Source organism: Pleurodeles waltl, chromosome 6 (genome assembly GCF_031143425.1).
Source record: "Pleurodeles waltl isolate 20211129_DDA chromosome 6, aPleWal1.hap1.20221129, whole genome shotgun sequence".
Lineage (NCBI taxonomy): Eukaryota > Metazoa > Chordata > Amphibia > Caudata > Salamandridae > Pleurodeles > Pleurodeles waltl.
Genome location: NC_090445.1, coordinates 257,567,467 through 257,592,156, shown reverse-complemented (window position 1 = coordinate 257,592,156; position 24,690 = coordinate 257,567,467). Strand labels below are relative to the sequence as shown.

At 43.3% G+C, this 24,690-nt stretch overlaps 1 protein-coding gene across 1 annotated transcript in view; it reads left to right on the top strand.

Moving 5' to 3' along the window:
* LOC138299622 (corticotropin-releasing factor receptor 1) overlaps positions 1-24,690 on the top strand; it is a 1,731,194-nt gene that overhangs the window by 617,393 nt on the left and 1,089,111 nt on the right. Inside the window, exon 3 of the mRNA XM_069238054.1 lies at positions 13,124-13,243. Within this exon, the coding sequence (XP_069094155.1) occupies positions 13,124-13,243 (120 nt within the window). The remainder of the gene's footprint in view (positions 1-13,123; positions 13,244-24,690) is intronic.

Sequence of the window (24,690 nt, the reverse complement as noted above, 5' to 3'; positions counted from 1 at the left end):
ATGAAAGGCAGTTATCATGGTCTCATCAAAAGATCTGTTTAGCCAGTCAACAGTCCATGTTTTTCAGCTGTTGATATTACCTTAGATCTTCCAAGAGTGAGTATGTAGCTGTATCCACATGGGTTAAGCAGTCGCACTCTGCTGGGCAGCCCCACCTCCTTCTCTGCATGTCAGCCAGTGGAAACTGCAGCAGCACATAGAAGTTACTCCGTGGACATGGCTCAAGCACACCTGGTGTGCAAACCTTTCCCTCTGGGCCAGATGCTGGGGTAAGGCCTAAGACTTGGCTAGAAACGTATGTCCCTCTGTATGAAATTGGGTTGTTGGTTGAGGGGGGTGGAACCCCCACTCAAGAAATAACCTCAATCCTTGTCAGGCTTAACCACAAAAGTCACTGAATTAACCTGTGCCTAACCCTCTGGTAGCTTGGCATAAAGCAGTCAGGCTTAACTTAGAGTATTGTGTAAAGTATTTATGCAGCAGACAAACAGTAATAAAGTGAAAACACAACGCAAGAAAAATCCCAACTGAAAAAATAGAGAAAGTTGTCATAAATAACATGACATCACAATGAATTAAATCCAATCAGTAGAATATGAGTTATGAATTTATAAAGTTTTTAGTAAAATCTAGCACATAAAAGATCAAATCGTTGATCGTGAGTATCTGGTCGTGTGAAACTGGGGGCAATGTCAACAGTTGAGGCTGACCACAGTAGAGCATAGGTCAGATATATGAGGTGGATTTGGCCCAGTCTTGGCTTACCTTCTGAGTTGAAAATATCCTGAAAAAAATTCAAGGAGAACGTAGAGTTCAGTGGGGTAAGGCAGCAGGCTGTATCTGAGGAGACGTAATCATCATCTGGGAGCCACTGGACAAAGTCTCAGTGAAGCTGTCAATGATAGCAAGAAGTTCTGAGCACGAAACTCTGAATTTCTAAGACAAGGAGGTTGTCGCCACCAATGCCTGATGGAGATTTTTACTTTTGGACTTAGACAACATTTTGAAAGTCAAAAATCTACAGAGGGATGATGCTGCAAACCATAGCTGAAGAGTTCTCAACGAGGCCAAATACTGTCACTGGGAGGTCCCACTGAACAGGAGTTTCTGCTACAGAGAAAAATGTAGCCCATAGACAATGCACCTTGGGTGGAACATCTGGCAGTTAGTATGCTTCAGTGTGCTGCTGGTTCTTCTGGCACTTTTTGTTTAACATTTTATCAATTTTTATGGTTAGCAGGGGCAGCAAGACAGGCCTTCAAGCAGCAGGGCATTCCTCTGAGAAGCCTGGCTTCAAGCAGCAGGGCAGTCCTCTGGTAGAAGCATGGCAGTCCTCTGGGGGCAAGGCAGGCCTCAAGCAGTAAGGCAGTACTCTAGAGAACACGGGGGGATCTGAAGTATACCACAAGTCCAAGAGTGTACTGAAGAGTTATTTGGAGGGTCAAATATATTTATACCTGGTGCAAGCCTTTGAAGCGGGGGCTTTCCAAACTACCCCACCTCTGGTTCTGGAAAGTTTGTCCTTCCCCCTGTCAAGGCTCCAAGACGTCTGAGGTGACAAAGACCAGTGCCAGCTTCCTTGGTGTGTGCTGAAGGCAAGCCTTTTGAACTCTAAGTGGGGAAGAGATTAGCTCCACCCCAACCATTGTGGCCCAATGGCCCATACTGCTAACACCTTGTCTTCTTTTGCCTCACTATCTGGAAGACATGCACAAAGCCCAACTTACAAAAGGCACAAACGGTTAGTCCAGGAAAATGCCAGCTTTTTTAAAATGGCATTTTCATACTATTGAGTTAAAAGTTACTCTACATCAAAAAGGGTTTTAAATTACAATTAATGTGAGTCTAAACATGACATTCATACCTGCTCTCCATTAAAAGTTAGCACACAGTAAACATAATAAGGAAACCAAATTTTAGTCTATGGAGAGGTAGGCCTTACAGTACTCAAATAAAACTTCAGAGTATTTCACAACCAAGACATGTAAAACATAAAAACCCACGTATCCCTATCCTATGGGACTTAAGGGCCTACACTAGAAGTGACACATGTATTATTTTGCCAGGTCTAAATGGCAGTTTAAAACTGCACTACAAGCTGCAGTGGCATGTGTGAGACAAGTTTTAAGGTACTACTTTAGTGGGTGGCACAATGAGTACTGCAGGCCCACTCGTTTAATTTAAAGGCCCTGTGTGTGTGTGTATAGATATATATATAATTATCTATATATATATATATAGTACCGTATACTTGGGACATATAAGTAAAGTAAATGTGCCAATCAGCTTCAAGCCAAATTTAACTTGTTTTAGGTGGAGAGAACAAGCACCTTAGCACTGGTTATCAGTGGTAAAGTGCACAGAGTCTTAAGGCCACCAAAAGCAAATCTAGCAAAACAGGAGTGGTGAAGGTGAAACATTTGGGGGTGACCCTCCAGAGAAGGCTAGGTCCCAGACCCTATACCAACTGAACCCCCTTCCACTACCTTCACCCAAATAGCAGTGCTCTTGAAGACTAATCTGCAATGTTCTGCTACATAATTAATATAGAACTGCTTGATGCAGTCCTATCTCTGACCCTTCACACTTTAGTGTCTCGGGTCACACCCTCCAGCTCAGGAATGAAGGCAACACACTTCCACTGTGTGGGGAGGCTGTTGCAGCATCTCTGCCTAGTAGCAGGTGAGAACCAAGGGCATTATAAAATTGAGCCCATTGGCTAGAGCACACATAGGCCCTCATTATGAATCTGACGGTCCATGGACAGCCAGACTAACGGTGGCGGTCCACCCACCCTATTATGACCGTGGCAAAAACGCCACAGTGGAAACGCCGCCACCGCCAGACTCCTGCCACCAGGCAGCCTGGCAGTTGTGGCGTTTCAGATCCGACAGGGCAGCGCTGCAAGCAGCGCTGGCCTGCGGATTAAGAGTCCCATTCTGCCAGCGTTTACACCGCCATGGAAAGGCTGGTGGAATGAGTGGCTAGGGGCCCCCATGCACAGCCTCGTCGTGCATTTCACTGCCTGAATTACGGGCAGTGAAAGGCGCGACGGGTGCTGCTGCACCCGCCGCACTGCCACATTGGCGTCTGCTCCATTTGGAGCCGGCGTCAATGTAAAGGCTGTGTTTCCGACTGGGCCGGCGGGCGGAAACACTGTTTCTCCCCGCTGGCCCAGCGGGAACATCATTATAGGGCCAGCGGGGGCTTCGCTGCGCTGGCGGTCTTCCGTCGACCGTCAGCGTGGTTGACGGCGGGGTACATCACAATGAGGGCCTTAGTCACAACCAACATGGAATCCTGCTGGTAGGCACTGTACATGCAACACACACTTGAAATACACCTGGGATGTCTTTGCAGGGTCTGGGTATGACATTCGAGTGGAACTTTACATGAGCAGGCTATTAAGCATTAGCTTTCTTTTTGAACAGGGAAAAAAGGCCTATCCATGTACTGGTGATACATCATGATCATGATCATCATCATGTTTATCTCTAAAAGATAAAATTACAAATAGGATAAAATGATTGTTTTGTGATAAAATATTTATTTTGTATTGTTTGTAATTTTATCCTGTATGTGTTTTTGTGGCTATTCACAGTGGAATAAAAATAAAGCGAATGATTTTAGTGATACAAGAAAACTTTTACACTGCCACCATCATTCACTGTACATTTCCCAGGGACATAGTAGGTAGTTTGTATCATTCTAAGGGTACACTTTTGGAGCTCTCTACTTAACCGCAGAACCAGACCTTAGGTGTCAGGGTCAATTTTAGGCCCTGCCTCAGTACCCATGCATGATTTTGTCTGTAGGGCCAACAGAAAGTCAGCATACCACATTCACTTGCAGAATACAACATTCACCTGCAGTTGAGTACTTACGGCTGGAGAGAAACTGTGGCTCAGGTCCTCCACAACATCTGTGTTGCATTCGACACCATCTCCCACCACACCTTTATCAACAGACTTTACAATATCAGCATACAGCAAAACACCCTCAAGTGGATCACCTTTTTGCTTACAGGTTGCACACAGAGCATCCAGCTGCCTCCCTTAACCTCCAAACCCAACATCATATGCAGCATACCCCAAGGGTCTTTCCTCAGCCCCACCCTGTTCAACACCTACATGAACCCCTCTCAGACGTTGTCAGATCTCACAGTCTCATAATAATCTCTTATGCTGACAACACTCAACTAATTCTCTCACTCACAGAGGACCCCCCCAATGCCAAAACAAACTTCTGCGACACCACGACCAACGTAGCCAACTGGGTGAGAAACAACTGCCTCAAACTCAACTCTGACAAGACAGAAGTACTGATCTTCAGGAAGAGCACCTCCACTGTGGCACAATGGTTAGAGCAGCATACCTCTGATGCAGAGATCTGGTCCGGGACCAGGGTTCAATTCCTGCCTCAGCGGGTCTTGGGCTCAATTCCCTTGGACCAGATAATTCTCGCCTCAGTGCCTAATCTAATTAATGGGTCCCACTCTGTAACTCTGGGCAATAGCTTGCTTAATCTCCACAATGGTCCTGACAGCGCTTGGATGCCTGCTTTCACCCTAGGAGTTGCCCAGGAGTGGGTCCCTCACAAGGAAAAGCCAGGAGGGGTTCCACAGTGGCATGCATACAGCGCCTTGAGACCCTAACGGGTGAGGAGTGCGAAATGTACATTTACTTGGGACCACAGCTGGTGGCCAGCAGAACTTGGACCAACACCCATACCTACAGACCATGCATGCAACCTAGGCATCACCCTCTACAATAAACTGACCACCTCCTCCTGCTCCCACAACCTTCACATGCTCTGTAGAATCTTTAGAGATGGATCCCAGTCAAGACCAGAAAAAACTTCACCCAGGCCCTCGTCACCAGCCACCTCGACTATGGCAACATTATCTACGCTGGTATCTCCTCCCAGCTCCTCAAAAGACTCCAGACCATATAGAATGCGGCAGTCAAACTCATCCTGGACCTCCCTAAACGGACCCACATCACCCCTCCACCTCAGAAACCTCCACAGGCTCCCCAACCAGCAAAGGTGTCAGTTTGAGATCTTCACATGTGCTTACAAATCTCTACACAACAAGGACCGTCCTACATCAACCATCGACTGAACTTCCATCTATCCTCTCTTGCCCTTGTTCACCCCCCTGACATTCGTCGTAGCCACAGAGGTGGGCCAAACCTTCTCATACATCACGGCCAATACCTGGAATGACCTGTCCCCCACCCCCAAACAGCACCCTCCCTGGCAGACTTCAGAAAGAGACTCAAGAGCTGGCTGTTCCACAGACACTTGACATCCTCAGCTCCCAGATACCCCTAGAGGTGACAGTGCTGTGCTTTAGAAATGCTGATTGATTGACTGATTGATTGATAAGGGCAGGGGGGCACCTGTGTTTACCAGAATGGGGATATTCTTATTCCGGGAAGGTTGAAGCCAACCAACGGTTATTAAATAAATATATATTGTCAAAGGACAGAGATTATAAGTGTTGCATCTTCTTTTCAGTGTTCCAGCGTTTCTTTTAGTCCTGAAAAGAGCAAATCACAGACGGTTTCTGTGGTGGGAATGGACAATATAAATAATTATGAATATCCAAAAAACAAGGATGTCATTGGTCGTTAATGCCCTGTGAAGCTTTGCTTACAGGAAAGTTTTTTTTTTTTCGTGAATACACCTTTTTAAATGTGTAAATCTACATTTTGTGAATCGGAAACGTTTATGTAATCTAGTTTCAGAAGCCATTTGCCAGTATAAGTGAAATGAAAGTGTACAAATTACTTTGTGACTTGCGATCTTAATGCCAAGTTTGATCAGAGTAAATGGAAAGACACAATTTTAACAATTGGGGGCCTTTTATTAATTTTTCCTGAAAGAGGAACTATTTTCCGAATTCAAAAATGATGTTGAATACGTAAATAAAAAAATAAAAAAAACGTTTCGGACATTGCCTTTGACCCTGTGCAAGCTCGCTGGTCATTTGTGTTGGTGACACCAGCGTTCAAAGTATTCTTTCGCTATTCCAAGCCAAATAAATATATGAAAACTAGAACAAATAAGTACATTTAACACAGGTATAAATGTAATTTACTTGAGTATCAAATTACTAATGCTTCCCTCAGAATTTGTCAATCAGCACCTCTGTTTGTTGTTCAACTGGAAGTGCAAAAATAAGTTTGAAATATTCTCCCAAATGTGTAGCAGCTTAACAGCTCTGTACATTGCTGGCATTTACTGCAAGATGATTCTCTTGTGTTTTCCCGTGGTTGTTGTCTTGTGTTCTGTTCTATTTTGTTGTAATTTGCTATGTTATTTTTGTGTGTTATGTTGTTTAGCATAAGGTATTGTGTTATAATGTATTGCTTACTTTAGAAACGCCAAGGACTGCTGCTACTTTGCCAACAGCAGCACATGCCTTGGATGTACCTGTGACAATCAACCATTTGCCACTTGGCGAGGTTGTAAAATAGCACTGCTGTAGCTCTTCAGCTATTGAGGACACCGTCCAGCCCTCAACAGCGTTTCTATGTTTACTTTATGAGGTACGGGAAATATTTTTCCTGCGACATTGGTGGAATTCTAGCAAAAATGACATGCATTACGTGAAATTCATTTCAAAGGTCATCTGGGTGACTATTTTTTATACACAGATCAGTCAAGATAATAGTGGAAGAACGGTTCAGGCACAAAATGGCTCAAAGCTGTAGTACACATAAGTTTCACAGGTCCATCACAAGATTTTCTGCACAAGCCATCTCCAATGTGTGAAATTATTTAAAAAACGTAGAAAAATGTACCTTAAATAGGAATTATGGAAGATTTTGCTTGTATGGTGTAATAGAAATGTTGTATGGGCTAAGCTACAACTGCTGCTTGTGTCAATACACATGAGCGGCACACTGCACCACCGAAGAGTCATTCTTTTTTTATGCTCCAGTATCGCAGTGTGCCGGCTCATGTTTACAAGGCCAAGCAAAGCCACTTTGCATGACTTTTCATAGCCTTGTAAATATGGAACCCTTTCCCGCATAAAACTGTGTGAAAGGGGCGTTCCATGGGTGTTGCTGGGAGGTTATCAAGCAACACCCATGGAATCCGATGTGATCTGCTGCATTCCCATATTTATAAGTCTGGGAATGCATCAGATTCTTACACCACCTCGTGGTTGGCGTTAAAGTGACGAAACAGGGAGAAATAACATTATTTCTCCCCATTGTTTCTGAAATAACATTATTTCTTCATCCTGCAGCACACATAGAAAGAGGAAAACACCATTAATGATTGTTTATGTGCAGGAAGGTGTTCAAGGCAGGTACTCGTACACTATTGCCACTTCGTTGGCGCTAGGCAGCGATTTGTGCACCTGCGCAGAGGAAAGTGCAGGGATGTGTTGTATTTCTATAAATATGACAGATCCCTGCACTTCCCAAATAATGCAAAGTGGTGCAGCAAGCTGGCTTGCAGCTCCACACTACGTCATTTTATTGTAAATGAGGCCAAGGTCTGTGCAGAGTTGTCTCTGTCCTTCATTAGGTACTATTGAGGAACAGGGACCACAGTGACACTGCTGAGCACAAAGAGCCAACCGCTGGTATCTGGTTGTGCTTGCCCTGGTCAAAGTCAAAACTTAAGACCGACTATTTTTATGCATGTCACTAGCTTGTTGGTGGGAGAAACTCAATGTCCAATAGGGGAAAAAAAGTTCCCAGGGACAACCCTACCCACTTTGACATAATTTCCTGGGGTTGGGCCCAAAATAATCCCACAGTGTCTGCTGAAATGTGACACAGATGGACCTTCTTTCTCCCTGGTCAGAACTCTATGCACACCCTGAGGAGAATCTAGGGAAATGTGGAACTCCCCCTGCAGACCAAATATAGAACAGGTTTCCCCTTCACTGGGATTTGTGCCACAATGTCAGAGTTATGTCTGCCTGTGACAGGGAATGCCCCTTCAATGCTTGTGCAGGTTGGTGTTGGGCAAATCTCCCAGGCCATCCTTTCAGAAAGAGTTCACACCAACTCACAGACAAGGCCATTTTCCCTTTCCTGAGAGCCATTCAGGAAACCTCCTAGCAGGTGACACTTGGGGATTAACTCTGAAAAGGCTACTAGAGGCTTCAGGGAGGAAAATGCCAATAGTCTAAAAGCATAATTTTCCAAATAGTGATTTATAACCCATCTTGACCATCCATCAGATTGGTTTTTAAACCATCGTTAAATTTTAATCCTTGAATCAATACTTTAGCTATGCCAAAATGAGGTTATGCATTAGAACATTTATAATGTGACCCAGTGTTTTCGATGTATGAGCTAGCCTTGCCACAGTAAAAAAAATGACTTTCTAGATTTGTCCCTGCAAGCATATGTAAAACTTAAGTACACACGTCCTACTTTTTAGATACCATTCACCTTAACCTATGGGCATTTAGGACCTACTACAGGAAACATTTATAAACACTAAAAGCAAAGGTTTAGGCCTGGCAAATGGAATATTCTGCCAGATCAAATTTGCAGTTTTTAAACTGTACACTCAGACTGCAGGGCAGGACGGAAGACAGATTTTGGTATGCCACTTTAGTGGTGGCACAATGTGTGGTGCAGTCCACTAGTGGCATTTAACTTACAGGCCCTGAGTACCAGATAATAGGAACTTGTAATTTACTTAAATCCTCCATTTTTTAGGCTTCAGAACACATGAACCATGGCCAGGTTAGCAGGGTTCCAGTGTGCAGAGTTAAAAAGCAGCAGTTCAAAAACAAAATATGATGACCATGCAGAAAAGAGGCATTTTCTTAACCCCTTCTGTGCCTGGGACGCAATGGTTACGTCCACCGGCACAGTGCTCCTGTGCCAAGGATGTAACCATTATGACTTCGGCCTGGAGCTCAGAGGGAGCCCTCAGGGGGCTTCCCTCCCACCCTCCACAAGGCAGGGATGGAAGGGGAAGCCCTTCCCCTTCCATCCCGAACCCCGGTGATGTCTGATGACGTCAGTGCATGATTGCGCGCTGACCTCATCAGAGGCCACCTCCCCATCGACCACCTCCCCATCGTGCTGGAAGCTCATGTGATGGGGTCCTGAGAGGCTGAGAGAATTTCCTTCCCTTTGAAGTCTCTCAGAGCATTTCAGAAGCCGGATCATGAAGCGATCCGGGTTCTGAAATGCCCACTAGACACCAGGGATTTTTTCCAACAAGGAAATTGGCATGGGGGGGCGGACCCCTTGGGCAAGGGTTGCTCCCCAGGGGGGTAATTTTTTTCAAGGCCTTTTCTGCCCCCTCCCCGGGGGCAGATCGGCCTATTGTTATTAGGCTGATCTGCTCCCCAGAGGGGGGTAGAAACCTCTAGGTGCCAGGGATCTTTTTTTGTAGTTTTTTTTGTTTCTTTGTTTTTTAGAGGTGGGGAGCGACCCCATAGGCAAGGGTCGCTCCCCTAGAGGGCAAATTATATTTAGGTCATTTCTGCCCCCCCTTGGGGGCATATCAGCCTATTTTTATGAGGCCAATCAGCCCCCAAGCGGGGCAGAAACCACTAGACACTAGGGTGTTTTTTTTTTAAGGTAAATTCACGCAAGGGGAGCGACCCCTTAGGCAAGGGTCGCTCCCCGGGGGAGGGGGAATTTATTTTAGGCCATCGGCCTATTGTTATTGGGCCTATCTGCCCCCGGGGGGCAGAAACCTCTAGGCGCCAGGGATAAAAATTATTATTATTTTTTTTTTTTTTCAGAGGTGGGGCGCGACCCCTTAGGCAAGGGTCACTCCCCTAGGGGGCAAATTATATTTAGGCCATTTCTGCCCCCCTTGGGGGCAGATCGACCTATTTTTATGAGGCCAATCTGTGAAACCACTAGACACCAGGGAGGTTTCTTTTTTTTTTAAGACAAATTCACACAAGGGGAGTGAGCCCTTAGGCAAGGGTCGTTCCCCTGGGGGGGGCAAATTTATTTGAGGTCAGAAACCACTAGGCACCTGGGATTTTTTTTTTCGCACCAACTTCACGCAAGGGGAGCGACCCCTTAGACAAGGGTCGCTCCACTGGGGGGGCAAATTTATTTAAGGCCATTTCTGTTCCCCTTGGGGGTAGATTTGTGTATTTCTATTAGGCCGATCTTCCCCCAGAGGGGGCAGAAACCACTTAGGCACCAGGGATTGGTGTGTGTATGTGTGTATTTTCTTTAGAAGGGCAGCCCCTTGGATAAGGGTCGCTCCCCTTTGGGGCACATTACTGTTGGCCATATCTGTTCCCTTTAGGGGCAGATTGACCTATTTTTGTAAGGCCCATCTGCCCCCAAGGGGGCGGGTAGAAAGCCCACCAGAGACCAGGGAAGATCTTTTTTCCAAAATAAGAGGGTGGAGGTATGGCCATACCCCCACCCTAAATAAATGGGGCCAAAGTTGTTCTGCCCACCAGTGGGCAGATGGGGCAATTAGCCCTGATCCACACCCCTGGGGGGGGCAGAAAGTCTACTAGATGCCAGGGAATTAAAAAGAAACAAAAAATAGTGGGATGGTGGCTACCAACCAGTATGGGCCTGGTTATGCCCCCACCCCAACTGAAGGGGGTAACAGACTTTCAGCTCTCCCCCGTACAATAAAACATCTTATCCCATGGCAAGCAAGAGGACATTTGATTATTTTGGGTTTTAGTTTTACAATTGGGCCATGAGAGCTTGGCTAACTCTGAGAATCGTCCCACTTGGAATGGTGAGGGCTGCACTTTATGGACTTTGGGACGCTGCCATGTAGAAAAATCCACAAGACCTAGACACATCTGAAAACTAAACATCTGGGTGATTCCAGGGCGGTGTGTTTCACGTGCACCCCACACCATTTTCTTACCCACTATGCCCTGCAATCCTCCAACTTTGCTGGAAATCACACATTTTTCCCACATTTTTGTGATGGAACATTCAAGAATCTGCAGGAATCCACAAAAATCCTACCACCCAGCATTGTCTCATCTACACTGATAAAAATTCTGCTGCACTTGTCAGCCTAAAAATGTTTTTTTTCAAATTGCCCTTTTGGACCCGCTTTGGTTCCCCCTCAATTTTGACATGTTTTTGGCTCTTCCCTGTCACAAGCACTTGGTCCACCTACACAAATGAGGTACCATGTTTACCGGGAGACTAAGGGGCACGTTGGGTGGTATGAAACTTGTCCCGGTGCGGTGATCCCACACAGAAATGTGTGAAAATTTAGATTTTTTTTTAGCTAAATTTGAGGTTTGCTGAGGATTCTGGGTAAGAAAAAATTGGGGGATCCACGCCAGTCACACATCCCTGGACTGCCTCGGGTGTCTAGTTTTCAGAAATGTTTGGGTTTGGTAGGTTTCCCTAGATGGCTCCTGAGCCCAGGACGAAAAACGCAGGTGCCCCCCCGCAAAAACAGGTAGTTTTGTGTTTGATAATTTTGATGTGTCCAGATAGTGTTTTGGGTCATTTCCTTTTGCGGGCACTAGGCCTACCCACAAAAATGAGGTACCATTTTTATCGGGAGACTAAGGGGAATGCTGGGTGGAAGGAAATTTGTTGCTCCTCTCAGATTCCAGAACTTTCTGTCACCGAAATGAGAGGAAAAAGTGTGTTTTTGGCCACATTTTGAGGTTTGCAAAGGATTCTGTGTAACAGAACCTGGTCAGAGCCCCACAAGTCACCCCATCTTGGATTCCTCTAAGTTTCTAGTTTACAAAACTGCGCAGGTTTGCTAGGTTTCTCTAGGTGCCGGCTGAGCTAGAGGCCAAAATCTACAGCTAGGCACTTTGCAAAGAACATGTCAGATTTCAATGTAAAAATGTGATGTGTCCATTTTGTGTTTCCTGTCATAAGTATTAGGCCTACCCACGCAAGTGAGGTACCATTGGTACTGGGAGACCTGGGGAAACACAGAATGGCAAAACAAGCATTATTGCCCCTTGTCTTTCTCTACATTTTTTCCTTCCAAATGTAAGACAGTGTGTAAAAAAGACGTCTATTTGAGAAATATCCTGTAATTCACATGCTAGTATGGGCACCCCGGAATTCAGAGATGTGCAAATAACCACTGCTTCTCAACACCTTATCTTGTGCTCATTTTGGAAATACAAAGGTTTTCTTGATACCTATTTTTTCACTTTTTATATTTCAGCAAATCAATTGCTGTATACCCGGTATAGAATGAAAACCCATTGCAAGGTGCAGCTCATTTATTGGCTCTGGGTAGCTAGGGTTCTTGATGAACCTATAAGCCCAATATATCCCCGCAACCAGAAGAGTCCAGCAGACGTAACCGTAAATTGCTTACAAATATCTGACATCGCAGGAAAAAGTTAGAGTAAAACGTGGAGAAAAATGGCGGTTTTTTTTTCACCTCAAGTTCAATATTCTTTTATTTCAGCTGTTATTTTTTGTAGGAAACACTTGGAGGATCTACACAAATGACTCCTTGCTGAATTCAGAATTTTGTCTACTTGTCAGAAATGTTTAGCTTTCTGGGATCCAGCATTGGTTTCTCACCCATTTCGGTCACTAACTGGAAGGAGGCTGAAAGCACAAAAAATAGTAAAAATGGGTATGTTCCAGTAAAATTTCAAAATTATGTTGGAAAATGGGGTTTTCTAATTCAAGTCTGCCTGTTCCTGAAAAATGGGAAGATGGTAATTTTACCACCACAAACCCTTTGTTGAAACCATTTTCAGGGAAAAAACAAGAAGCCTTCTTCTGCAGCCCTTGTCCCCATTTTTTTATAAAAAACTAAATTTTTGCTGCATGTTGGCTAATTTCTTGGTCTCCTTCAGGGGAACCCACAAAGTCTGGGTACCTCTAGAATCCCTAGGATGTTGGAAAAAAAGGACGCAAATTTGGCACGGGTAGCTTATGTGGAGAAAACGTTATGAGGGCCAAAATGCAAACTGCTCCAAATAGCCAAAAAAAGGACTGGCAGCGAAGGGGTTAAAGTGTAAATCATACATACTAACTCATTAAATAACAATGCACTTTATTTTTCAAAATCAGTTCTTAATTTGAGAGTTTGGACTTTGATATTGTTAAACAGTGGTCGTTGGATGTGGCATGTGAAGGGTAAATGTACTCTTTATTTACAATATTAACCATTATTTAATGTCTTTCCATAGGTCTTTCATGTAATGCATCAATAGACGTGATTGGAACATGTTGGCCAAGAACGTCTGCTGGACAGCTGGTCATTCGACCTTGCCCAGAGTACTTCCAAGGAGTCCAGTACAACACTACAGGTGAGATACTTTAAATTCCACTGCACACGTAAACACGTCACTTATCAAGATGAGGACAGCAACAACATATAATATTGATAACTAACTGTATAGCTCAGACTTCAATCTGGATTGCTGAATCACTGCTGTCTTATGATGACGTTCTTTAATGTTGCTCATTAGTACTTGTTCTGTTGACTTTGTATATTTTACCAATGAATAACCGGAATGCTTTCCAAGTTATCTTTTACACACTCGGTGCCATGAGAAGGAAAGCAACTGGCAGTAGGAGGTGAAGACCATCTATATAATATTAAAATACTTAATTGATAAAAACATGTTATAGTTATGTTTCTTTCTAGTAGGTTAATCTGTGATGGGTTCATTTATTATTGTTTTGTTGGGTCATACTTGTTGGAGAATTATGCACATTTTTATTATTGCCAGATTTTTACAAGGCACATTGTTTGATTATCCAAAAAGATAATTGCATGAATAATGCCATTTATTCAGTCCAAAGGGCACAACTGCGTAAGATTATGATATACTTTCCTCTTCGCCGAACTAATGTTGCATTATTAAAGCACTATATCCCACTGCCGACTGCGATACTTGCTGTTGAAAACCTTAAACAGAGTTATTACTGAGTTATAGCTCGAGCCACAGAAGACTACACATAGTACTATATTTATTTGTACAACAGACACTGGAATGTATACGTCATATTCACTTTGATTAAGCAGAAGAGCACCAGTTTAAGATTTTATAGACTAGCTACTGCAGAACTGGAGGCTGAGGCAAGAAGAAACTTTAAAATCTGGTCAAAGTTTGGTGACAGTGGCCATTTGGAATGTCGCAGGTGCCCATCATAAGCTAATGAATCCAGACTGAAAATCTGGTTGCCTCCTTTAACCTTCTCTCTGCTCAAGAAGCATGGATGCTAGATCCTTTTCATATAGATGTTTTTACCTCCCTGTTCGAACTTGCAGGAAGGACACGTGGGGGCCTTGCTACATTTGTTGCTGTTAACATTTCGAACGTACATGTTGTCCATAAATGGTCTCGCCTCAGTTTTTGGTATCACTGATTTCATTGATAGAAGAACACGATATCTTGTTGATGCATTTTTATAATAATTTTCTCAACCATGAAGTAGAAAACGGAATGTGAAATTTTGATGAATTTTTAGATTTTTTTTCTGCCCATCAGGAAACAAATGAAATCTTAAAATGGTTGGAGGATTTCATTATCATCGTCACCGTCATTTCCCTTTATTTCAATTCACTGGAATCATAAAAAGTACAGACGTGACAAGTCAAAAAGCAAACCTATAGTTCACAAAATGAAAATAAGCAAAGTAAAACTGATTAAAATTATATACTTATTCAAAATGCATTATAATTATAAAAACATATAAACTCAGATTGTTACATTAATACAGTTCATTAAAATATTATCTTTGGCACTCAGGGCCTCATTATGACATTGTCGGCAAATGCCACCTACCGCCACAGCGACGGGTGCTAACATACCGTGGCTACCGACTGTCCATCAAATTATGACCGTAGCCAGAATTCTGCCAGAAGGCTGGCAGAATTCCGGCTACGGTCATGGCGGCAGAGGGTGGTGAGGTGGCACTGCTGCCAGCAGCAGCACCACACCAGGAAAACACCACATACTGTATCATGTCCCATGATGCGGCCTGGTGGTATTTTGCTGGTGGATGCTGCTGCTGGCAGCAGCGCTGCATCCCATCTCCTGCCGGAGGACCCCCAGGTTCTCCGACAGGAGAGGGAGGTGGGGGTGTGTTGTGCGTGTGTGTGGGGGTGTCTGACTGTGTTTTAAAGCGTGCATGCGTGTGTAATGCATGTGTGCATGAGTGGGTGTGTGTGTACGTGCATGTTGTGTCGTGTGATTGTGTGTGTGCCTGGAAGTATGTTCATGAGTGTTGCTGTGAGTCTGTTTGAATGTACGTATGTGTGGGTGAATGTGTGTATGCATGTATGGGTGTGTATGTATCTGCGTGCATGTGTGTATATGTTGGGGGGATTGGGAGGAGGAGGGTGAGGATGGGAGAGAACTCTGGCGAGTGGGATGGGGGTGGGGGAGACCCTTATCAGTGCCAGGGAAGGAGTTCCCTGGCACTGATAGTGGCTACCGCCATGGTTTCTGTGGCGGTACAGAAATCACAGAAACCATGGCGGTGGGCGGGGTCAAAATGCAATGGGCCGCCTTGGTGGTCAGTGTGTTAACTTGGCGGTTTGGCTTTGGACAAACCGCCAATGTCATAATAGTGGAGGTATGTCCCACCAGCCTGTTGGTGGTAATACCTCTCTATTGCACCGACCGCCGGGGTCATAATGACCCCCTTAATTTGTTCATCCTTATTTGCCAAAAGGCAGTTAAGAACCTGACTACAGCAAACGCAAAGCGGAATGACGATCATTGAGTCCCAGAAATTTACAAAGGGGTTTAATTGAACTTGCCCTCTGTTTCTTATAAGCTATGCAGAAAAACAGGAGATGCTCAATGTTTTCTTGGGTCACACATCGCATTGGGCAAAAATCTGATGCTCCAAATGTCACTCTCCAACTGCTACTAAGGGCACACAGTGTTAAAGACCCTATTCTGAATCTGACATAAAGTGCTCATGCAAAAGGCTGCAGATTAATACCAGAAAACTGTTCAAATTCATATAAACATTTGGTAGACAAAAAAATGTCTGTCAAACTGCCCGAGGACACAGATGCTAATTCCTTGCCTTGGACACTGGCCCAATAGGTATCCTTGAGTTTCTGAAGTGCATCACTGGGAAGATTTTAAGGATCTGACCAGTAAGCACCCAAGCTTGACTTAAAAAAAGCAGTTCTTCACATAAAGGCACCAAGGAATTTTATCAACATGTAAACCTTCCCATAAGCCTCTAAGCCATATCCTATAGGGCTCGAATTCATCTGTAGACAACACACTTATCCTGTACTGCAATGGTCTTAGGGCAGCAATATCTGCTATTGATATTATGCTTAAATCCAAACAAATGGGAAGAATTGGTGAGCACTGGGTAAACTTTAGTAACATTTTTAGGAAAAGATTCTCAGCTTTTTCAACAGCATCCATTTTGCAACACCCCCAGCGTTCAGCACCATAAACAGCTGCTCCACAGGCTTGGGTTTTGTAAATCTCCAAAGCGGGAGGAATAGGAATGTTCTACTAGCAACCCTTAAAATCCCCCATGCATGCTGTTTTGGGGACGTAGTACACTTTGCTAATTGGCCTGTTGGAGGATTTCATTATCACTATGTGCCCTATAGGAGATAACCATGTTTGTAGCTTTTTATCAAATGAATGTGAGGACATGGCACATTTTAAACATACCAGGTTGGGGGCAATTCTGAACCTGCTAATCCTGAAAAACAATCTAATAATTATGAGTGAGGCCCCATCAAACAACTTTGAGCCGATTCCAAAATTCACTGGGGGTCACAGAGAATACCTTAGATGTCATATTAATATCTGCAGCTGCTGATTTTTAAACTATTGGCATGCTGCCTTACTGACCATGACCACTTATGTTTTACCGTGGCGGTCAGACTGTGTCAAGGTGGTTCAACCGCTTCATTATGACCGTGGCAGAGCAACCACAGTCCAACTGCCGACACCGCAGGCTGCAACCAGCCTGCAGCCTGCAGCCTAGCGGTCCCGGCAGTTGTAATCCGCCAGGGCAACGCTGCTCTGGCGATTACGAGTCCCCATCCGCCAGCCTCTCCATGGTGGAATGGGGGACTCGGGGGCAGTTGGCGTGGGAAGTGCAGGAGCCCCCATGTACAGCCCCGTCAAGCATTCCACTGCCTGAATTACGGGCATTGGAATGAGTGACACGTGCTGCTGCACCCGCTGCACCGCCACATTGCCGCCTGCTCCATTAGGAGCCGGCGGCAATGTAAAGGCCCTGTTCCCGCTGGGCTGGCGGGTGGAAACACTGCCCAGCTGGGAACTCAAATTAGGGCCAGCGGGGTTCAGGCCATACTCAAAATCACACTGAATAATCCCACAGATGTTAAAAAGGCTAGATGAGAGTACCAGTCTGTTGTGGAGGAAAGGAAGAGGTTAATAAGGGAAAAAGCCTGGGAAGAGTTGGCCCTGGCCTCATTATTAGGGGATAGTGCGAGGTGCTGGGCTGTTATAAATCATTCTTTCTTCTCTGAGTGCGACACGCCTAAGTTGTAAGTTACAATCTCGGAAACCCAGTGGGTGACACATTTTAATGGCATATTTCAACCTATAGAAAGTGACCTGCCTCCAAATGGGGCTTTTAATTGCCTCCCCCAGCCAGATCTATCTCCAGTAACCCTTGAATTCCCTATAGAAATTAACAAGGCACTTTTTTGCTCTAGGTAAATCCATTCCTGGAAAAGCCATAGGCCCGGGTGGGGTCCCAGTCAACATTTTTAAATCTAATACAGATTAACGGGGTCCAGTACTGACAAATGTTTTAAGAAGTGTCGTGGTAAGGGAAATCCATGACTCATGGAGAATTGCCATCCCTGCCCCATCTTTAAAAAGGAGCTAAATCGTTCCCAGATTGCTAAAGGCCAATCTCCTTAACAGATGCAACAGTAAAAATCCTGGTTCGGGTGATTCTCGCCCTACTCAAGACATGGAATGAAGAGAACAAGGTTTTAACACCCATCCATTATGGGTTCAGGCCAGGCATAGGGGCTGTGGAACAAACATTAAATTTAAGTCTGATTACCAGTAAATATGTGAGGGCAAAAGGTGGAACAATTCACATGGCGCTCATTGACCTGTCAAGCACCTTTGATTTGGTTAACCAGGACAAATCTACTCATTTTATTGAAACGCTTACACCACAGTCATAAAGTCTCAGTCTGATATGGCCCACAGAGGAATTATTATCTCAATTAAAGTCCTTGAGAGGCATTAGACAGGGTTGTATTTTTGCACCCTTTTTGCTTCTAATATATATCAATGGTGCCACAGAATATCTATCACGGGCAGGCATGGGTGTACCAAAGTTAGGGGATTATTCTATGCCAATACTTTTGTACTCAGATGACGTGGTTCTCATCGCATGCACACCAAACGCGCTGCAGAAGCTATTAGATCTTTTCACTGCATACTTGGAAGACTTGGACCTAAAAATAAAATCGTATACCATGACGTTAGGTATTGTTTTAGTTCATCTTTAGGGTGGAAATCACACCTTCTCATGAAAGCCCAACAATTGGGAAGGAACATGGAGGGCATTTTTCACTTTGGAAGGTCATTAGGTCACAAAGCTTTGGCAGAGATGATCACCCTGTATAAATCCAAATGTATTGCCGCTGCCACTTAAGGGGCAGGGGTTTGGGGACATCAAAAAATCTGATAAACTTCTACATAATAAGAATGCCTTTACTTGCATCAAAAACATGGCACATTTTATATGTCATGAGGAGTTAAGCCTCCCATATATAGATTATCAAATACAAATCTCACCACTCCTTTAATGGATTAAGTGCTGGAAAAACCCACGTGCAGCATTAGTTAGAGCTTGCATGTCAGACTGTGTAGCCTTAGAAAATGAAGACACCTTGGTTGATGTTCATAAAATTGGGTTTTCACGAATTAGGTTTAATAGAAATGTTCAATTCCCCTAAACATTTTCCACCAAATGCCAAGTCAATTGTTAAATCTAGGTAGGCCAACTGTGTGGAGGAGAGGTTATGAGGTGTTCTAGACATGAAAACAGTTGATTTTCACTTGTAGATTGTGTTAGTCAAATCTTTTGAGCCATACCTGGAATGGATTGAAAATGAAGATAATCGGCCTCTTTTAACATATTTTAGACTCAATTTAATTCATTTTAAATTGACATTCCTGTTACAATGCGTGTGGCAGTGGGAATTACCATCATGTCATTGTGATAATTCCACCAAACAAAGAACTTGTCACTTTACTTTATTTTGTCCACTTTACACAGGGCCATGAAGTACCTTTTTGATTCCATTGTTGAAACAGGGGGAGTTTAGGCAACATAGACCCGCAATGGAATTTTTACAAAAAGTAATAACAATAGATTTGTCCCATGCAGTGTTAAATTTTATTAAGAGTGCAATCCGAATTAGAATTCGCTATGAGTTTGTTGACTTAAACGGAGGTTTTGCCGTAAAAGAATATTAATTTTTCCCCTGAATCTGATGAGTTTTATTGAACATAATGTTTATGCATTTTATTGATCACTTGTGTTATTTATATGGAATTTTATGTTTTGTTATGTGTTAAATGCTTTTTATGGCACGTCAGCGAAATAAAGTTGCAATGACTGACTGACTAGCTAGTGCTCTAACACTTTATGATTTTAAAGGCATAAACCACACCATATTTAAAACAGTCATTACTTGGCAGCAGTGGTGGCTGGTGATCTTTTAATGTGCTGGGATGTAAATACCCACTCCAAGTTAATTGTACCAAATGTAAAAACAAGCCCATCGTCCTCAAGGTGGTTTGTTTCATGCCCCAAAACATTCTGAACAAAATGGGGCCACATTTGCATTTTAATGCACAGTCTTTACATAAATGTGCAATAAGATCGGGATTCTGAAGAGTTCCTCATATAATATTTCATGAGTACTTATAATGTCTAATTTCAGATCTTCCCTTGCCAACAAACACTGCATTACTGATGTCTCCAATCACATCCAACCATCCTCAGTATCTCACTGAATAGGACATAACTTGAAAACGTTTGCCTCCCTGGTGGGCAATGCATTAAAGGCATGAGAGTTTTTATTTCCAAAATTATTGACTCAGCCAGACTGACATTTCATGTCACTGTTTAGAAAAATTATAAAGGCAACATTGAGCAACACAATTGAGCTTGTTATGTTTTTCTTGCCTTGCTTATCATTCCCAGACCCCACTTCCTGTAGGCTAGTAATCTACCTAGCAAACGCTATTCACATTTCTAACGTTATGCTCCTACTAAATAGCAAATTAGAACTATCTGAAATAACCACAATTGCTCAAGAATTTCTCAATTGGCACTCCCACATAAATGCTGATCTCACTTCCATCTACTACCCCTACCAGCCCTGATACATTGCTCTTCACACTGAACAGTGTCATTCAGACTTTGGTAGACACCTTTGCCCCTTTGAAATCACAAATGTTCAAACAAAAGTCCTATGCCCCTTGATACATTCAGGAACTATAAATCAAGAAAATACATCTCTATAAACTTCAAAAGACTTGGCATAGCTCTAATACCCATCCAACCATGTCATTCTCAAATTCAAACTGATTACACACAAAAAACATTGCAACCACAAACAATAATCTACCTCGTAACTTACTTCCACCATTGCCTTTTCTCCAGTTAATACTGTAATTAACTGATAGCAATAAAGAGGTGTTTCCAATTCTCATAATTTGCTTTTCCGTATTTATGATGAAAAGTATGTGAAATTATATGTAGTACAAACTGCAACATTTTATGGGGGTGAAAAATCACAATCATGTCACTAAATAAACCGGTGCCTACCTATCTGTTAGATTGGCACAAATTAATCAGGCTCAACTTCAAGGCAATGTGTGAAGTATTTATTCGGTACTCAAAAAGTTATAATGTGAACACACAACACAAGAAAAATCATGAAGAAACTAGAGAATATTTTATGAAATAAAAAAACACTAAAACAACAATATTTCAATAAGTAGACTTGGATATGTGACTTTTCAAAATTCGAAATAAAAACAGCTCCAAAAAGCACAAAGTGCAAACCGTGAGTATTTGGGTGCTAAAGCGGGCCAAAGTCATACTTTATAGCTGACCATGAAGGAGAGTGGGTTAATACAGGGATTTATCCCAAAGGAAAGTTGACCTTCTAACTTTTATGGAGAAAAGGCGGTTATTGAGGAGTCGCATGCTGGATCCAAAGCGGGACTCGACTACTGTTGGTTGTTGAAACACATGGCTCTAATGTGGTCATCGATGAAGGTGGGAAAGCTCTGAGTGTTTTAAGCTGAAAGTGTGTACCTAGGAAGGCCTTAACTCACATTGGCTTTGGATCAGCATCAGTCTAGGTGAAGCCCTCAATGTTCAGACTTAGAAACATTTCTGGAAGTCATATTTACCTCAGCAGGGAAAACCAGCAAGTTGAGATTGATGGTGATCCCAGTTTCCTTCTGTTCCCAAGATGCAAAGTTGGCAAAATGTTTTTAAGTCTCACTTCTTGAAGTGAGGGGACAGGAGGACTACAGTTTAACACCAGCCACGGCTCCAGATCCTGGGGGACACCACTTAGGGGGTTAAGACTCACTCCAGCAGAAGCCAGCAGCAGGGTCCAGGGCAGATCCCGTTGCATCTGGTCAGCTACGTAGTGGAAGGGGGAGAGGCCACTGGAAGCTTGTTTTGTCCAGGCCAGACTACCTACTGACACTTGGAGTCATTTCTGGCGTCATGTGTCTAAAGAAATCAGGTCCAGTCTTCCTTCAGGTTCTTCAGACAGCAGGGCAGTGCGTATTCTTCAGAGCTTCAGGAGTGTTCTGGGGAGGGTACTAGAATTTCCACATTTATGAGCAGATCAGCATGAGGGTGAAGGAAACTCCTGGCCACCCCCCCCAACCAATGGGGTACAAGTTCCCAAGTTTGATGGTAGCCACTTTTGCAGCATGTCCTGTATGTTTTACTGTAACCTATCCCAAAGTACCCCTCTTTCTTTAAAATCATCTTGGCAGAACCTTTTCTCCTCTGGTGTTGAGATCTGTGTGCCCACCCAGAGGTATGGCTATAATGAGCAATCCTCCCTTGTGGTCACTCCAAACCAGTACTGGGGCGCCTCCCTCTCCCAATGGGTGTGGGGCCAAGTTATGTAGAAAAACAAAAGGAATGTCGCCCTAGGTGTGAGCTGCATCTGCCAGTGGCAGGTTAGGCACCCTTTGAAGCCTAGGAATGGGCTGAGTACAACTCCCTGACTATCCTGCTCAAGGAAGGAAATACCTCCCCACAAACAAAACCTTTGTCCACTTCTGGGAGCAATGCACATCTCACCACAGGGAAGCCAACAGCAGTCAGGTGACACTGAATACTAATAGAAACGCTTTTTGGTTAGGTGGGGAAATAACAACTCCCTAAAAGTGTAATTTCCAAAATAATAATATGAAAATCCAACTTGTCCATTAGGTTGAATTTTAGATTACTGTCAAAATGAGTTCTCGGGTCATTTTCTATCTATTCAACTGCTTCCAAACTGAAACTCTGAGAGAGCCAGCACTGCCACTGTGAAAAATAACTTTGGGAGTTTTTCACTGCCAGGACATGTAAAACATCAAATATACATGTCCTACTTTTTTAAATAAAGAGCGCCCTGACCAATGTTAATTTAGGGCCTATTTTAGTGGTGACTTAAAAGTAAGGAAGGTTTAGGCCTGACAAAAGGTTTATTTTGCCAGAGCGAAATGGCAGTTTAAAACTGCACGCCCAGGCTGCAGTCGCAGTCCTTGAGACAAGTTTTACAAAGTTACTTTACTGGGTGGCACAGTGAGTGCTGCAGCCCAGTACCAGGATTTTATTTACAGGCATTGGGTATATGTGGTACCAGAGACTAGGGACTTACAATTAGGGGGAGGACAATTTTTCCATGTTAAAGGGGGAGCACAGGCACTTTCCCACTGGTTAGCAGGCCCAAAGTGCACAGAGGTTATTAGACAGCAAAAACTGTCAAGGTAAATGTCTGGGATGGTAACATGCAAGCAATGGTCATCAGCAACACAGGTAATGACATGAAATGCAAATCTGATATTTAGCCCTATATTTTGGCTCAACATTTAACCTCTCCTTTATTTTTGTTATAAATATTGTGCAAAAAAACACATGCTGTGAACAGCTGCTCATATTCTACCTCAGTAAATATGGCATATTTGTGTGATATGGTGTTATGGCATCATTTCGGGAAGTTCTTGTTACAAGCATAACACAAAATTTCAGAAAGTATGTGAGATTATTGTGATTTAATGGAAATTTTGACCAGTCGCAGAGTTAATATTGTATTAAAAAATAACGGCACAACTTAGCTTAACAATGAAATTTAATTTAATTACTGCAAAAACACACACATCCTTCTGTGCATGGTACCACTGTTAACCTATGACACACAAACCTTTCTGGTCGTCCCACAATCTCTGTAAGCAACCTCCTATAATGATGGTCTCATTTTGATATCTTTCATTGAACCTCTGCTTTAAGAGGCCATGTTAACCAGCCTTAATATCATCAACACCTCTTTTGCCAAGGGTACATTTCTTTTCTTCCTTGAAAACCGATGAGATCTGACCCCTACTAAAAAAATTCAGCCTAGATCCAGATATGCTCTGCAGCTACAGCTCAACATCTCCCTACCTTGGAAAATATGTTGAGAGAGCAGTAGCTAACCGGTTTCAGAGCATATAAATTTACACAATCATCTCTACACCTACAATTCTGGGTTTCACTTACACTGTATTACAGAGACCGCCGCCATCATCCAATTAGCAGATGACATTCAGTCAATCATTTACTCTGTTACATCATGTCAATGGGTTATGATACTGCTAACTACAATTTCCGACTTGAAATTCTAATGTGATATATTCATATCTAATATACTGTTATACCTTGATTCAGATAATTCCTCTTTGCACAATTTTCACATATGGTCCAACAGTGTCGTACTCTTGCTTCCATGATTCTTAACTTCTACCTGGAGCCATTCTAACAACTTGTATGCCAGCAAGAAATTGCTTTCAACCAAAATGCTGGCAGCACTCAACTATACCTTGACGTGCTTTCAGCAAGCCATACTTAAACTCCTATGTTGCCTGGGCCTTATTGAATCCTAATTATCTATTGTATATCTCAATTTCAACTCAACATACTGAGGCCCACGTTTACAATAATCTGGTGCATCAGTACTGATGCACCAGATTTCTTGCCCCCCCACCTCCACCCAACGATACCAGGGGTGGGCCATATTTACAATGCGTCGCACCATGGTGCACGTTAGCCAATAGCATCCACATTTTTGATGCTATTGTGGTGCTCTTCTACACTAGTGTCAAAAAGTTTGATGCTAGTGCAGCAAAGTGAAAGGAGGCCCATTGATTTCAACGGGTGCGTCCTTTTAACAAATTACACCAAAAATGGCGTAATAAAATGTTGTCGATTTTGTTGCACTATTTTTGCAGGCCTCCTAATGCTGGAATGCCCCCTTGCATACATTATGCCAGATGCCGGCATAATGTGACGCAACGGGTCGCAAAGTGGTGCAATACATGCATTGCCCCACTTTGTAAATATGGCATTGGGCTTTTTGCTTTGTTGAGCCATATTAGTGTAAAAACAATGACGCTAACGTGGCACAAGGAGGCTCTAGGGCCTTGTAAATCTGGCCCTGAATTTTTCCTCATAAATGGAGGAACCATAGCACTCC